At 38.3% G+C, this 15,809-nt stretch overlaps 1 protein-coding gene across 1 annotated transcript in view; it reads right to left on the bottom strand.

Moving 5' to 3' along the window:
• LRP1B (LDL receptor related protein 1B) overlaps window positions 1-15,809 on the bottom strand; it is a 939,689-nt gene that overhangs the window by 102,130 nt on the left and 821,750 nt on the right. Inside the window, exons 51-57 of the mRNA XM_087710921.1 lie at window positions 15,666-15,785; window positions 14,924-15,052; window positions 9,601-9,723; window positions 7,843-7,983; window positions 6,488-6,675; window positions 4,867-5,050; window positions 3,780-3,865 (exon numbers count right to left, since the gene is read on the bottom strand). Of these exons, the coding sequence (XP_087567047.1) occupies window positions 3,780-3,865; window positions 4,867-5,050; window positions 6,488-6,675; window positions 7,843-7,983; window positions 9,601-9,723; window positions 14,924-15,052; window positions 15,666-15,785 (971 nt within the window). The remainder of the gene's footprint in view (window positions 1-3,779; window positions 3,866-4,866; window positions 5,051-6,487; window positions 6,676-7,842; window positions 7,984-9,600; window positions 9,724-14,923; window positions 15,053-15,665; window positions 15,786-15,809) is intronic.

The following is a 15,809-nucleotide window of genomic DNA, read 5'->3' as shown; positions in this document are numbered from 1 at the left end:
AAAATGTAGTAGATATAATGTCACTGCAGCCGACCCATTTGAAAGCTTTCTCTCTTGACTGATATAATGCTGTCCCTTCTGCAGTATTGGATGGGAAATTATATAAAAGTACCATTGGCTGAAAGGCTCGGCCCCTGTGATTCCAGAGAGGTAGAAACTACAGAATATGTTCTTTGTTGCTCCTTTTATGGAGACATCCAAAGCAAAATCATCCTACCTCTGATAATATCCTAGCAGTGGATTCAAGTTTTTTTTACTACTGATTCTGTGGGCATGGCTTGGTGGGCATGGTGTGGCTTGGTGGGCGTGGCTTGGTGGGCGTAGCAGGGGAAGGATACTGCAAAATCTCCATTCCCTCTCGATCATCTAGGACTTGGGAGGCAGAGAATAGATGGGGGGGTGGGGCCAGTCAGAGATGGTATTTAAGCATTCTCTGAACTACTCAAAATTTCCAACACCAGTTCTCCAGAACTGGTCAGAACCTGCTGAATTCCACCTCTGTATCCTAGGTACCGAGGTGGCGCAGTGGTTAAATGCAGCACTGCAGGCTACTGCTAGATCAGCAGTTCAGCGGTTCAAATCTCACCAGCTCAGGGTTGACTCAGCCTTCCATCCTTCCGAGGTGGGTAAAATGAGGACCCAGATTGTTGGGGGCAATATGCTGACTCTCTGTAAACCGCTTAGAGAGGGCTGAAAGCCCTATGAAGCGGTATATAAGTCTACTGCTATTGCTACTCAGATTAAGCCTATAACGAAATGATGATTTTACAGTGCATGTAGCTAGGTTTTATGCATCAGCATGGAAGATCTGTGGGACATGATGGGCCAATTTTCCACCAGTCAAATTCTATTAATTGCAATGGTAGATATTATCACATTTTTATAATTTTGGATATTAGTGTACTTAATGTAATTTTATTGTCTATATTATAATTTAATACAGGCTGTATTCTGAACCTCATTCATAAATATAAGCTTGTTTTAAAAATGTATTTTAACTTTGTCTTACACTTTATTATATTCATTATCTATTTAGATTCACAGAGTATTTTGCTCATACTGGTCTATAACTTGGTCTAAACTGGTCTATGGTGAATTGAATATGCATAGATGAGGGATGTTCTTCCAAAAGGCACTATTTATTACCTTTAATTTAATTACTACATATGGCAGACTAAATATGGCTGACTTTTGAAAACATAGAACAGTAATTATCAAGAGATAAAACCTTAGAAAAATGAATAAGGAGAGAGTAAGGGGCTATGAAACCTAAACATGTTCAGAGATAAAAGAAAAATAAATCTAAACATTCAGTGGAGTAAAACTAAAATTAATAGCTAATTTAAAATATATATCAAGCTTGCTTTAGCTATGATTTCCTGAGTTCTGCTGCCTAATATGAAGAGGCTCCTGAAAATTATAAATTCCTATTGTTGGAGTAAAGGTACTGCAGAGAACTTTATAAGACAATATAAACCCCCAGATTTTATATGAGATTACAGTGCCTTCTTGTTCCACAATCTTCCTGGCTCATTCATGAAGTATCAAGATTTGAGACTTTCTGATATGTTTGTTTGTTTATTAGAATTTGTCAAACAAAAATGAGAACAAGAATAAAAGAATAAAAATACAGTGACAGGGATGATAGGCACGTTAGTGCACTTATACGTGCCCCCTCTACTAACCACTTAAGTATGATGTAAGGTCCATGGAAGTCAGTTTGTGATGGAAACGGTGAAAAATTGTAGCTGAATCAGGTAGAGCATTCCAGACTTTGACAACGCCATTACAGAAATCGTATTTTTTACAGTCAAGTTTAGAAAGATTTATATTAAGTTTATATAGTCATCTTCCATCTTCTACTCTTTTTCTCCTTCCCCCAAAAGAATTTTGAATAGTATTCCTTGATTAATTGGCAGTACTCGGAAGCATTCCAAAATTGTAGGAAGGAAATATTGCTCAATTATTACTTCAATTTTGTTTTTAAGGGTAAGTTAAAAATTACATTATGATCTAAAATGCCTGCAAGTCATTTAATCCTAAAGCAATGTTTGTTTAGCTGACCTTAATTGAAATGATTTTAGATCACAAATATTTTTGACAGTGCAAATCTGTATTTCCTTGCTACAGAAGATTGTCCAGCTTTAAATACAAAACATGCTATTGCTAAAATGACAGATTGCAGTAATTTGCTCACTCCATCCTTCCTGCCAAATTACTATATTATTCATTTTCAGGGATGAGGGGGATTAAAAACTGTTTTTGTAGATAACACTATAAACTGCTAACTTATAAAAAAAAACCTTCTTGAGTATCATTGGATATAGATATCCTGAGCTGTGTTGAGATACTGATCTTCAAGTCAGGATGGAGCATCCACTCCAGGTGTTTTCAATCTGATATGGAGTCTTTAAAGGTCCGTTCAGGCTGTTTTTAATTCCCTGCAAAGTAGGCTACCATGGGGTTGGTAGATTGTGGCAATTCTGCATGAAATATACTCAGGGGGAGTCATTTGTGGTCTTTGAGGAGTATATTAGTAATATATATATTTATGATCCAACACTTTTAATTTTGCAAGGATGCAGTATACTTTAATGCTTGAACTATAACTGCATTAGGTGGGCTGTATAAAGTAACTGTATTTGCTTTAGAATTCTTCAATTTTCTGGAGGTAACATTAGGTACAAACAGCTCAAGCTAGATCATTTGAAAACTGGCTTTCCAAGAGAAAATCACCAGTAATAGAGAGTATATGTATTTTTTTTTTTTACAACTGCACCCATTTTTTTCACATTTTATATGATTTGAATACAATTTCACCACCATTGTGCCAAATGGTGGCTTAACTACTGTGTAACAGTTTTAAAGAAAACAATAGTTTATGAGAGGCACTTGAATAATGAGAAATCATGAAAACAGTTTTTCTTGCTCCAAAGTATTACTACTGGACTCACAAAAGTCAGTATGGTCATGCAAAATTAATAATTAATTACAATAGAAGTCAGTTATAGTTGAGTATAGGGCCTTAAGTGGTTAAATGCTTGTTATTTCTGTTCTTCTCAGTCTCTAAAACACAGTTGAGAATTAACAATACATTTCTGCATATAACTTTGATTAGATGATAGGATGCCCACCTAATCTAGTCTAGTTGCATATGTTACTTAAAATAGATTGATAGCATTTTCTTCCCAAGAATGTGTTCAGAAACAATAACAGAGGAACCAATGATTTGAAACCCAAAATACTAATAAAAAACACTGAAGAGAACAACAGATAGGTAAATCAATATTGTGTTCTTGGTAATATCATTATGTTATTTACTCAAAAATCCTTTCTCTTTAGTTCTGTATTAACCTGCAAATTTCAACTTTAAAAAACCTGCAAAAATCACATTTAAATATGTATGTAAATATGTTTCAAAACCATAAATCACTAATTGCTTTATTTCCCTACATTCATAACACTTCTGCTTAGTAAAATGATACTTGTATATTAAAAACAGTATAATCATTTAAAGAAACTCCTATCAAGTTATACAAGCAACTAATTTTGTTGTAATATACATGCAGAATTGATTTCAGTGGTATATGTTATGGTAAATATATAACATTTGGGGGAAAGAGTTAATTTTGTTGCCCATCTAAAATGTTTTTATTCACTTCTGCATTGACATTTCCTTATGATGATGTTGTACTGTTTATGGCCACTGTACCTTTTAAAAAAGATCTATGATTTCTGTACATTGTCTAGGGATCCTTTGTGTGACATTTAGAGTATACCTGTTTCATTGAAGTATAGTTGGATCCATCAGTACTAATTTTTCGTATTTCATGATGATCAGCTAGAATTAGGAATGGCTCTTCATCTATATGAAAAAATAATGGTAGCTTTTTATTTAATTTATGAAACTTTGGAATAGAAATATAAATAGTGAAAAATTAAATGCTATATGCTTTGAACATTGGTATGGATAAAAAAACATTAAAAGCATAATATTTCAAACAAGATCAAATATTAGTCATAAGCTGAACAAGAGATTTAATTAGCACCTTTTAAAGTACTTTAATATAGCCTTTGAAACACAAGAGAAGAATTAACACACCCTATTAAGTTTTACTTCCAAAATGAATTTATAAACACAGCTTGGTTTTCAAGGAACGAATAGATAATAAGTAACAGCTGACATAAAATGTTAGAATCATTTGGTTCAAAATTAATGCATATTTTAATTTCCAACCATTAGTGAGTTCTATAGTGGTTCTGAAAAGAAAATATAGATTTTTAATGTTAATACATTTTGGAATGTAAATGTAACAACTAGTTCTACCAGCTGTGTTCACCTTACTTTGTAAAGGAATGTTACTTTATTTACAGTCACTTATATCTCATTGCCTGAGACAAGTTTTTACAGAACTTTGCTTTTAAATAAGCCAACAGCTTATTTGGATGGAAGATATAGAGGCTTGCGGTACTTACTGCAGTCTGGTTATGCATATACAATAATATATAGGTGGAATATCTGACCCATTACTTACTATATTGCAAACTCTATCAAGAACCTAGAACTAATTTATTATATCCTTGTCAATCCAATAGAACAAAAAAAAATGTGTTGTTTAATGAAGACAAACATGCATTGAAACAATTGCATTGTTTGCCATGGTGGTAAGGAATATTCAAAAACATATCCTGAAATACTGTTAATATAAGAGGGGATGTACTGATTTCATTGTTGCATTTTATATACATATATTTTGCTAAAACCTATAGTTGCAAATAAATGTTTTAATACTTCAAAAATTAAGTCCTATTCTTTATGCTTAATTTGACTGTGACTTTAATTGTTTTGTAGCTGAAAAGGTTTACCTGAAAGGGATTTACATCCTTGTTGAGGATTAGGTTGCATTTGATAACCATCCATACACAAGCATTTGTAAGTCCCATATGTATTGATGCATTGCTGACTGCATGGAAAGCCAGATGAACATTCATCAATATCTACACATGTTTTGCCATCTTCTTTCATATGAAAACCAGGCCAGCATTTACACTATAAAGAAAAATAAAGCACATTATGTATTAAGCATGTAAAGGCTAGGTCTATTTCCACTTCCTTATCTGCCTTGGTTAATGCAATATCAATTTTGTTAAAATACTTTTAAAACATATTATCCAAATCTCAGGATTCAAAGAAAAACCCATGGCTCATTTTGAGCTTTTTCACACAGAGACATAGGCAATATTTCACAATTTTATAATTTGTCTAATTGGATTTTTGGAATATTTCATAGCAAAAATGTGATAGACACTAAGTTAGCATTTATTCAAGGCTCTTAAAAGTCCAATAGCATTGGGGTACAGTTACACTAGGCAAGTGATAGGAAAGCTACAGGTTATTTCGTGAAAATTTCTAAAAAAACTGTATTGTTTTTAGTGAACCAAAGAGAGGTAGGAATTACTTTTTTTTTTTTTTTTTTTTTTTGTATCTTCACCTCCCGGTGTGAGAAGTGGAAAAGTTACAAGAGTTAGAACATGAAGATTAATGGTGAGAAAAAAAGTTAATGGGACAATAACCTCAACATTTGGAATTTCTTCTCATAAACCCAATTTAGCAAGTTGAATGTTTACTAGGCATTCAATTAGAAGAACATTAAAATATTTATGTTATATTTGCTGTGGTATTTTTAATGCCTCAACTACTGACTGATTTGTGAATTTGTGTATATTATTTTGGATGTTTTCAATTTTTTATTGTTTTAAATAGTTATAGTTTTAGTGTATTATATGTTTTGAATTGTAAGTCACCCACAGTCATTGTCTGACATGAGCGGCTATAGAAATTGAATAAATAAATATATTTATTGTACATAATATCTTATTTCAGTATTTCAACTGTAAAAATCCATCAAGTCTTTTGTTGTGAGATAACATAAAAGAATACAGTAATGAACCCATATTTTTAAATTATATATTAGACACATAAATTGGCATAGCCACATACTTTAAAGCTACTTGTTATTTTTTCAATACCTCCAATTGATTACATTAGACTTTAAAACTAAACAGAAGTTTGCATGTTCTCCGGACTTGCATTAAGAGTAGAGTAGAGTAGAGTAGAGTAGAGTAGAGTAGAGTAGAACGGAACGGAACGGAATGGAACGGAACAGAATATAATTCTTTATTGGCCAAGTGTGATTGGACAAACAAGGAATTTGTCTACAGTGCATAAGATCTCAGTGTACCTCGGTTCTCTTTAAAAAAAAAATCTCTACCTACAATTTTCAATTTATTTTTCTTCCAGAAAACTATTTCCTTTTCCTAAGACACATAGAAAGTAAAATGAAGTATGGGCTATAAAGTTTTATTACTTGTATTACTATTAACAAAATATACAAATACAAGCATCATATGATTAGCATTTCTATGTCAGTTGGGGATTTCAAAGTCTTTTTTATAGTGTATTATTTTAAACTCCTAAACTACCAACCTTGTATCCAACAGGAAGATCTTGACAGTCTTGAGAACAGCCACTAACTTTCTTACTCAAACATTCATTTATATGGCAATTTCTCTCATCAGACCCATCACCACAATCCTGTTTGGCATCACAAACATCTTCTTGGGGGATGCACTTGCCATTTTTACACATAAAAAATGAATTGTTGCATGACTGTTCTAAAAAAAAGAAATAAATGGGTAAAAGGAAACAGAATGCAAAAAGTATGGTCATCAGGTTTATAATCTATAGTTTCATTTACAAACAAATTATACATTTGCATACAGGTTACATACAGGTTGTTATACAGGTTTAAAATATTTGTACAATATGTATAAATTTTATATTTGTAAATTATTATAGCTTTTATAAATCTATAAACAGTACAATCTAGAAATATTAATTGTTATGGAACATAGGGCACTAATTTCAATGAACAACTATTTTGGCAACTGTCTATGTGTTTGCTAAATATAATGCTTGATTATTTTAAATACAAAATTTTGTTTATGATGGATCTTTCTTCCTGTTGACTTAAGGCTGGCCTTAAAGTAGACCAGACCAGGAAATAAACTCCACAAACGGGTGGAAATTGTTTTTATTTAAATTGTATATAATAAATCTTTCAAGGCTGAATCTGTTTACCTTCTTCTTCCTTACTGTGAATTCCTTACTCTCTATAGTTGCAATAGTATATGAGAATGACCTTGAAAGACAGGAGGAAGAGCCACAGAATAGACCACTGTCATGTAAAGTATACTTCAATCCACAGAAGGGGAGAGTAAAAGAGAAGGAGTGGAGAAATACTTTCTATCTTGCAAGATTCTGTTAATGTAACTTTACAATAAAGACAAAGTTAGTATCCCTTGGTTTTTCTTATCTGAATTATCTTAAAGGACTAGCAACAGGTATCAATGCTTTGTCTTTATAAATTCTATATTGCAGTAGATGATCAAGCTGAACCTGAGGTGGAGTTAAATGCATCATCAGTCTAGAGTCCCTACACTCCTGAAAGAGACCTAACTTTAGTTCTGTTCAGCCTGATTTTTTTTCTATCTTTCAACCTCTCTTCCTTTGCACATGCCTTGGATCAAAGCATGACAGTTTTCAAGTGATGAATTGAGGGAAAGAGAGAAGTCTCAAACACCATCTGGATTAAGATATCTGCAGTATGGTGCTACAGAAAGGACATGTCAAATAATAATAAGAGGCAATTAATGAATTACCCAATCAGCATGCTTTGTCAGTAGTCTGCAAGTAGAAATACTTATTTTAGTAACTGCCTCATTCTAGAAAATTATTTTGGACTTAAAAGCAAGATTGCACAAATATTTAAAAAGCTGAACCTGCACTTCTGCATTTTATATTAATAGGATCTTCATCTGAATGATCTGGACAATCAAAATCTCCATCACATTGCCACTGAGAATTTAAGAGGCATCTTCCATCAGCACAGCTGAATTCTCCAGGATTACAATGGCGATAGCCTAAAACCAGAGTGATTAAAACCTTTTAGATATTTATATCATTTATAGCCTTACAATTTATCTTTGCATGCAGGGTATCATCCACAAGGTAAGACAAAAATATTTTTTGCCTGTTTACTAATCCTAGCTAAAATGAAATTTCAAATTCTTTATTATCTCACCCATCAATTTGCCTGTTTGGGTAATGCCTGTGCATAATCAACAAATTCCAGTATAGGATTATAGCCCCATAAGACTCTTCCATGACAGGGAGATATTGCAATTAAATTGAATGGCAAAAAAAAAAAGATTTCAGCCAAGAAATATGATACAGTTTCTAACTATTCAAATCTAATTTTAGTGAAAAACTTTAGTGGGAAATTACAAAAGCAATAGCAGCAACAATTTTCTGGAATTCAAGGAATAGTATATGTGCAATTGAGACCTGTCTCCAAAACACAGTAAATGTTAACAGTAAGCTCAGTTCCTTAATTTTACTGTTAACTTACTGTTTACAGTAAACTTTAAGTGTAATCTTCTCTGCTAGAATATGAGGCAGAGAATCTCAATTTTGATGCAAAGACAGGTGTCTATGTCTAACAGTAATACACTTGTTTAAAGTAAATTAATATATTAAAGCTTGAAACATGTATGTGTGTATGTATGTGTGTGTGTGTGTGTGTGTGTGTGTGTGTAAACTAATTATAAAAAAATCCCAGAAGTAAAGCAAAATTAGAAAATTATGTAATGTAATTTTCTATAATCAAATTTTCTGGAAAAGAGAAGACCACTACAGAACCCAAACACATCAAAATAATAAATTTCTCTTTGTATAATTCTTGCATAATCTGGCATTTTTGTATAATCCAGTTTTATGAAAGAGCTTCAGGATAATTAGATCCTGCTGAAGTCACTTTTGGATGTGCTATTGGACTTGAACAGCATTTAAGATCCAGCAATTAAGTAAATAAAAAGATTGAGATAATAGTATGCAATAGTACACAGAGGAATTCATAAGGTTCATTATTTAATAATGAGTTTCTGTCTACTATCAAATTTACCCAGACTTGCATTTACCCATACAGATGATATAATTCTGAAAGGTTGAGTTGATACACAGCTTTTCACATATTAAACAAAGGTCAAATTCTGTCACCTTAACATATTGCTAATACTGAAACAGCATAATTCAAGATGAATCTTGCTAGTCCTTGCTTTAAATTTTAGCCTGCTATGGATTAATATACCAGTTATACTGAATTCATACTTGAACAGATGAAAAAAAATCCTTTATTAAATAAATGGAAAATAAATTATTCAATCCTAAGTATTTTGTATCATATCAAGGATGGATCAAGGAACCTTATTAAGTCTGCCAGGAGAAATATATCCTGTCCAGAGTTAAATAATTCTTTAATTTAATGTTCAGGATTTCAGCCATAGCTGGATTTTTTCATTCAAACACATTGCTACTTTTCTTTAAAGCTTACAGTAAAAATAAGAAAAGTATAAAAATAGAGTAACAATGTTACCTAATTGAATTCTTTTATTCTTTTATAACTTACTTTCTTTTTACAAGATAAAATTAGATAAAATTTAAGAACTTTTTTGTAGTGAATAATTGTCAAAGATACTTACCACATTCTAGAGATTCATCTGATCCATCCTCACAGTCATCATCGTGGTCACATACAAACAGTTTAGAAATGCAGACTTTATTGTGGCATGTGAAAGTATTTTCATCACAAGTATTACTGGGCGCTAAGAAAAATTATAAAAGGGGAAGAATGAAGTTAACTTAGCAAAAGGAAACATAATTGCTCCCTTTCGAACAGCTGGGCGGCGGCGGTGGCGGCGTTATACGAGCGGCGGTGGCTTTGGCCCCGCTGTCTCAAGAGGCTGCCCCGCTACCCTGGGAGGCTTGATTTGTGCCCTGAACAGAGGGTAGGGAACTGTATGGAAGTGCCTGTTTGGACTAGAGGACTAGCTCTTTACCCCCACCGCAACTTTGCTGCTTTGTACTGCGGCCCTGCTGATTGCTTCCTTTCCCCCTGGCACGGCATCCCCTTTGTGTTTTGCCGCTGCTTTCACTGGGCTCTGCAACGTTTTATTTATCATCTATCCACCTGGACTGTGATCCCAGGATTTCAACGACAAGCTCTTTGTTGTGTTGGGTACCATCTGTTGCTGCTGCTGCCTCAGGAGGGCCACGTTAGGCAAAATCGTCCACCGGATCATCTTGCATTGGACACCATTGCTCCGGAAAGGCAGCATATGTGGACCTCTGACTCCCTCCAGTGGCCATTACCGACACTTCCTCCATCTTTTGGCTGGTTTCATCATTTTTACCATCTTTATCATCTTTACCGCCTCTTTAATTACCATCTACTCACCCCTCCTATAATTACATCTATAATTACATCTGTTGGGCCTCTCCATGTACGAACTAACTGTACCCATCTGGCTAATACTACCCCTCGTCGTCCCAGGGAAACCATCTCAACTACCCAGACTTTGCCTTTACTGACATTATTGACAAATCGGACTTTAACATCTTTGACGATTTCTTTTAATCGCCTGGACTTTTGGGACCTTCCCAACTACATAAGAAGGGAAGAAAGGCTACTTCCCCTTCTATATATACTCTTTTATAAGATCTACGCACGCTGCGCAAACTTTTAAATGGTATGGTGAGTGCATGTGATTGTATGTGTGAATTGGATGATCCCACTTTTATTACCCCATGACTCTTGTATTTTTATGTGTTTTTAATTATTACGTGGGGACTGCTTGAATGTATAAATGAGTGTGCTTGATTCGGAGGACCTGTCGGGAATTGCGGGGGCTATGGGGGTGGTTGAGGGGACTAAAGATACGGGAGAGGGTCGGGGTATTGCGGTCGTGACAGGGAGGGGCAGATACGGCGGGGACTTTAGGGCAGGCCATTACCGGGGAAGGAGGGTTCGCTACATCACAGAGATCCCTCCTTCCGGCCCTAGGAGCCCCACTCCAAGACCAGATGGCGCAAGTAATCAGGACCCTGGTCTCAGGCTGTTGTCGCTAAATGCCAGGTCTGTTGTACATAAAGCACCTCTCGTCCGGGACTTAATTTTAGACGAGAGGGCAGACCTGGCATGTATTACTGAGACCTGGCTGGGCCCAGAGGGAGGAGTCCCCCTTGTAGAACTGTGCCCAGAAGGTTTTCAGGTGCTGCATCAGCCGAGAGCCCAGGGAAGGGGTGGGGGTGTGGCCGCTGTTATCCGGGAGTCGTTAGTTCCTCGTAGGGTCCCTGCTCCGGAGATTGTCGGGTGTGAGTCTTTGCTGTTAAAGTTGGACCTCAAGGGTCAAGTGGGTTTGCTGCTAACGTACCTGCCTCCCAACAGCGTTGCAGCAGCCCTCCCCTCGCTCCTCGAGTCAGTAGCCGAGCTGGCAATTGAGTTCCCTAGGTTGATGGTCCTGGGGGACTTTAATTTGCCGTCGCTCGGTGAAAACTCTGATGGGGCGCAGGAGTTCATGGCTTCCATGACAGCCATGGGCTTGACTCAAGTAATCCGAGGCCCAACCCATTCAGCGGGACACATGCTTGACCTCGTATTTCTCTCGGAGCAGTGGATGTGTGATCTTGGTCTGAGGGGGAGTGACATCATACCCCTGTCGTGGTCAGACCATTGCCTACTGAGGCTCGACTTCCGGAGGCCAAACCCCCACTGTAGGGAGGAGGAACCGACCAGGTGGTTCCGCCCCAGGCGTCTTATGGAGCCAGTAAGGTTCCAGACAGAGCTTGGGGTTATTCCTGATACTTTCGCCCACAGTCCGGTAGAGACTCTGGCTGCTGCGTGGCATTCGGCAGCGTCAGAGGCCCTCGACCGGATTGCGCCACTGCGGCCCCTCCGAGGCGGCGGATCCCGGAGACCCCCTTGGTTCACCGAGGAGCTCCGGGAGATGAAGCGCCGGAGGAGATGCCTAGAGCACCGTTGGAGGTCCGATAAGTCCGCATCGAACCGAGCAATGGTAACCACCTGCACCAGGGAATATACTAGGGCACTTAGGGCAGCTAAAAGATCACACATAGCCTCCCTGGTCGCATCCGCTGAGTCCCGCCCAGCCGCCCTGTTTAGGATAACCCGCTCCCTATTGAACAAAAGGGAGGCGGGGGAACCCTTGCAGGGCAGAGCTGAAGAATATGCCCAATTCTTAGCGGACAAAATTGCTCGGTTTCGGACGGACTTGGACTCCACACCCGCAGTTCCAGCCGAGACTCAGGGGGACCAAGTACAACAGCTCTGGGTTGAGTTTCAGGAGGTTACCCCCGGGGATGTGGACAAGGCCATGAGAGCTGTGAGTTCCTCCACCTGTGCTCTGGATCCGTGTCCCTCATGGCTGGTTTCTAACTGCAGTGAGGTGACACGAGGCTGGATCCAGGCGGTTGTAACCGCCTCTCTTCGGGAGGGGAACTTCCCCGCCGCACTGAAAGCGGCGGTGGTGAGACCCCTCCTGAAGAAGCCATCCCTAGATCCAGCTGTCCTTAACAACTATCGCCCGGTCTCCAACCTCCCCTTTTTGGGGAAGGTTGTTGAGAAGGTGGTGGCCTTCCAGCTCCAACGGTCCTTGGAGGAAGCAGACTACCTAGACCCCTTCCAGTCAGGCTTCAGACCCGGTTACAGCACTGAAACCGCCTTGGTCGCATTGATGGATGATCTTTGGAGAGCCAGAGATGAAGGACATCCCTCCATCCTGGTCCTCCTTGACCTCTCAGCGGCTTTCGATACCATCGACCATGGTATCCTTCTGCGAAGACTGCGGGAGGTGGGAGTGGGAGGCACCGTGTTACGGTGGTTCTCCTCCTACCTCTCGGACAGGTCGCAGTCGGTGTTAGTGGGAGGGCAGAGATCGTCCCCAAGGCCCCTGAAATATGGGGTGCCGCAGGGTTCGGTCTTATCCCCCCTACTATTTAACATTTACATGAAACCGCTGGGAGAGATCATCCGTAGGCACGGGATTAGATACCATCAATACGCGGACGATACTCAATTGTATCTGTCCGCCCCGTGCCAAATCAATGAAGCGGTTGACGTAATGGACCGGGGGCTTGAAGCCGTCATGGACTGGATGAGGATTAACAAGCTTGTGCTCAACCCAGAAAAGACCGAGTGGCTGTTGTGTTTTCCTCCCAAAAATTTGGCCACTAATCCAACACTCAGGCTGGGGGGTCAAATTTTACACCCCTCAGAGAGGGTTCGCAACTTGGGAGTCCTCCTGGATCCACAGCTGTCATTCGACCATCATATAGCGGCTGTGACCAGGGGGGCATTCGCCCAGGTACGCCTGGTGCGCCAGTTGCGACCCTACCTGAACCGGGAGGCCCTCACAACAGTCACTCGGGCCCTCGTGATTTCTAGGCTGGAATACTGCAACGTGCTCTACATGGGGCTGCCCTTGAGGAGCATCCGGCGACTTCAGCTAGTGCAGAACGCAGCCGCGCGAGTGATCGCGGGTGCACCCCGATTCACCCGCATTACACCTATCCTCCGCGAGCTGCGCTGGCTACCTGTCGATCTCCGGATGCGCTTCAAGGTGCTACTGATCACCCATAAAGCCCTACATGGCAGTGGATCTGGATACTTGAGAGACCGCCTTCTGCCAATTACCTCCCTACGACCTATAAGATCCCATAGGTTAGGCCTCCTCCGCATTCCATCGGCCAGCCAGTGTCGGCTGGCAACCACAAGGAGGAGGGCCTTCTCAGCAGCGGCCCCGACCCTTTGGAACGAGCTCCCCGTAGAGATTCGCACCCTCTCCACCGTCCAGGCCTTCCGCACAGCCTTGAAGAACTGGCTCGCCCGTCAGGCCTGGGGATAAGGACCATTACCCCGCCCGAATGTTGTATGCATGTTGCTTATTATTTTATTATGTGTTGTCGTCTTAGTGTTGTATTCCCCCCTCCCTGGTTTTCTGTGAGCCGCCCTGAGTCCCCTCAGGGAAAAGGGCGGCCTACAAATAAAATCAAATGAAATGAAAAAAAAAATAACGATACTTTCCATATTGGACAATATTCAATCTTACAAAGAAAAAACTCAGATATTGTAATCTTTTAACTCCTCCCACCAGGCTTCCCTCAGAGGAACAGAAGAAAAAATAATTTGAAGTTAATACAACTTGGGCGAATACTTTAATTGCACTCTTTAAAGATTGTCTGTATAGAATATTTCAAATGCTTCCTGAGTCCCATGTGGATTTTCATTGTATGATACAGGGCTTTTGAAGTCTGATAATATGGTAGAAAAGGAGGAAAAGGAAAGGTAAATTAGGTCATGTTTGTATACACTTTCTGTAATGGGACAGATTGAACAAATGATTTAAGAAAGAGTTGTGCTATTAACTCCAATTGCAATGGAACAGGGGGAAAAGAGAACAGTCAACAAAAAAAGTCATGGAGATTTGAGATATCTTCATTATTATACATAGCAAAGTGGTCAAATATTTTCTTTTTCCCTTATTTCACACTTTTAAAAAAGTCTCACCAGCTAATTATCACAACCAGTAACACTTATTTTATACTTAAAAGACATAAACCACACTTCTGCCAGATGATAAAATTAAGAGGATTTATAACATTGTTGTCATTTTTATATAAATATTCTATTTTTCAATGGATCATCTTACATTCAGAATCATCTTTCACTTGAACACATGATTGGAAGCAAGATTTTATTTCATACATGTGCCTTTAAACTTCTATTGATCACTATTGTAGACAATTCCCTCTATTCTTTGGGTGCTTAAAAACCTACAGGTGGATTCATTGCAGATATGCTTCTTATTGAGAATCAGATCAATTTCTTTAGGTCTATTAAACCACAGTATTTTTGTCTTACCAAACACAAACAACAAACATTAACGTCTCATTAGCCAAAACTGAATTGGAAAATATGTTTTGTATATCTTGCAAAATGGCTTTTACCACATCCCGCTGTAGCAAGTTCATCACTTCCATTAGGACAGTCTCTTTCACCATCACAAAGCCAGTGTAGAGGAACACAGGCATATGAATCTAAACAGCTGAACATGTCTGGAGCACAAGTTACTGAGCCTGTGAAACACATACAAAAGAATAGAAAACAAACAAACTCCTGATGTTATGCTTCACACAATATATATTTTCAAATATTCTTTTAAAATAATCCAACAGATGAACATGGCATACTACCAGAAATAAATCACTTTCACCTGGGCACAACACCTAAGGTGAAGTTTAGCAGTTTAGTCTAGTGGTTAAACACCAGTCTAGACAGTGAGAGACCATGAGTTCAAGTCCTGAACTCATGGTCTCTTTGACTTTGGGCCAGTCATTCTCTTTCAGCCCAAATCATCTCACAAGGTTGTACTTTCAAACAGTGCATCACTAATATCTGAAGACACTTTGAATTATACTAAAATTTGGAACAAGCTATGCCAGATTTATTTATTGATTTATCTGTTCAATTTGTATAGCTGCCAATTTTTCATATATGACTTTGGGCAGTTCATACAATTTAAAAAAAACCCATACAAATACAAATAAACCATAAACTTCCATCTTCTGAAAGATATAACTATTTCACAAGATCCATGCCATTGCCAAATCCAACAGTTTTCCTCTGATATGCTAATAAATCTCTAGATAGCTTCAGACATTTTAAAATTAGCATCATTATACAACTTACCACAAATAGCTTTACTTTCATCCAAACCATTTCCACAATCATCTTCCCCATCACAAGTCCATTGTTTGGAGATGCATTTTTGTTCAGAACAAGCAAACTGATTCCATGAACAGGAGGAATCTAAAAGATTTAAATTGTAATGCA

Source organism: Thamnophis sirtalis, unplaced genomic scaffold, assembly GCF_051295495.1.
Source record: "Thamnophis sirtalis isolate CommonGarterSnake01/CBP01778 unplaced genomic scaffold, rThaSir2_p1.2 scaffold_1, whole genome shotgun sequence".
NCBI lineage: Eukaryota > Metazoa > Chordata > Lepidosauria > Squamata > Natricidae > Thamnophis > Thamnophis sirtalis.
The sequence above is the reverse complement of the archived record's forward strand: the minus strand, read 5'-3'. Positions and strand labels throughout refer to the sequence as shown.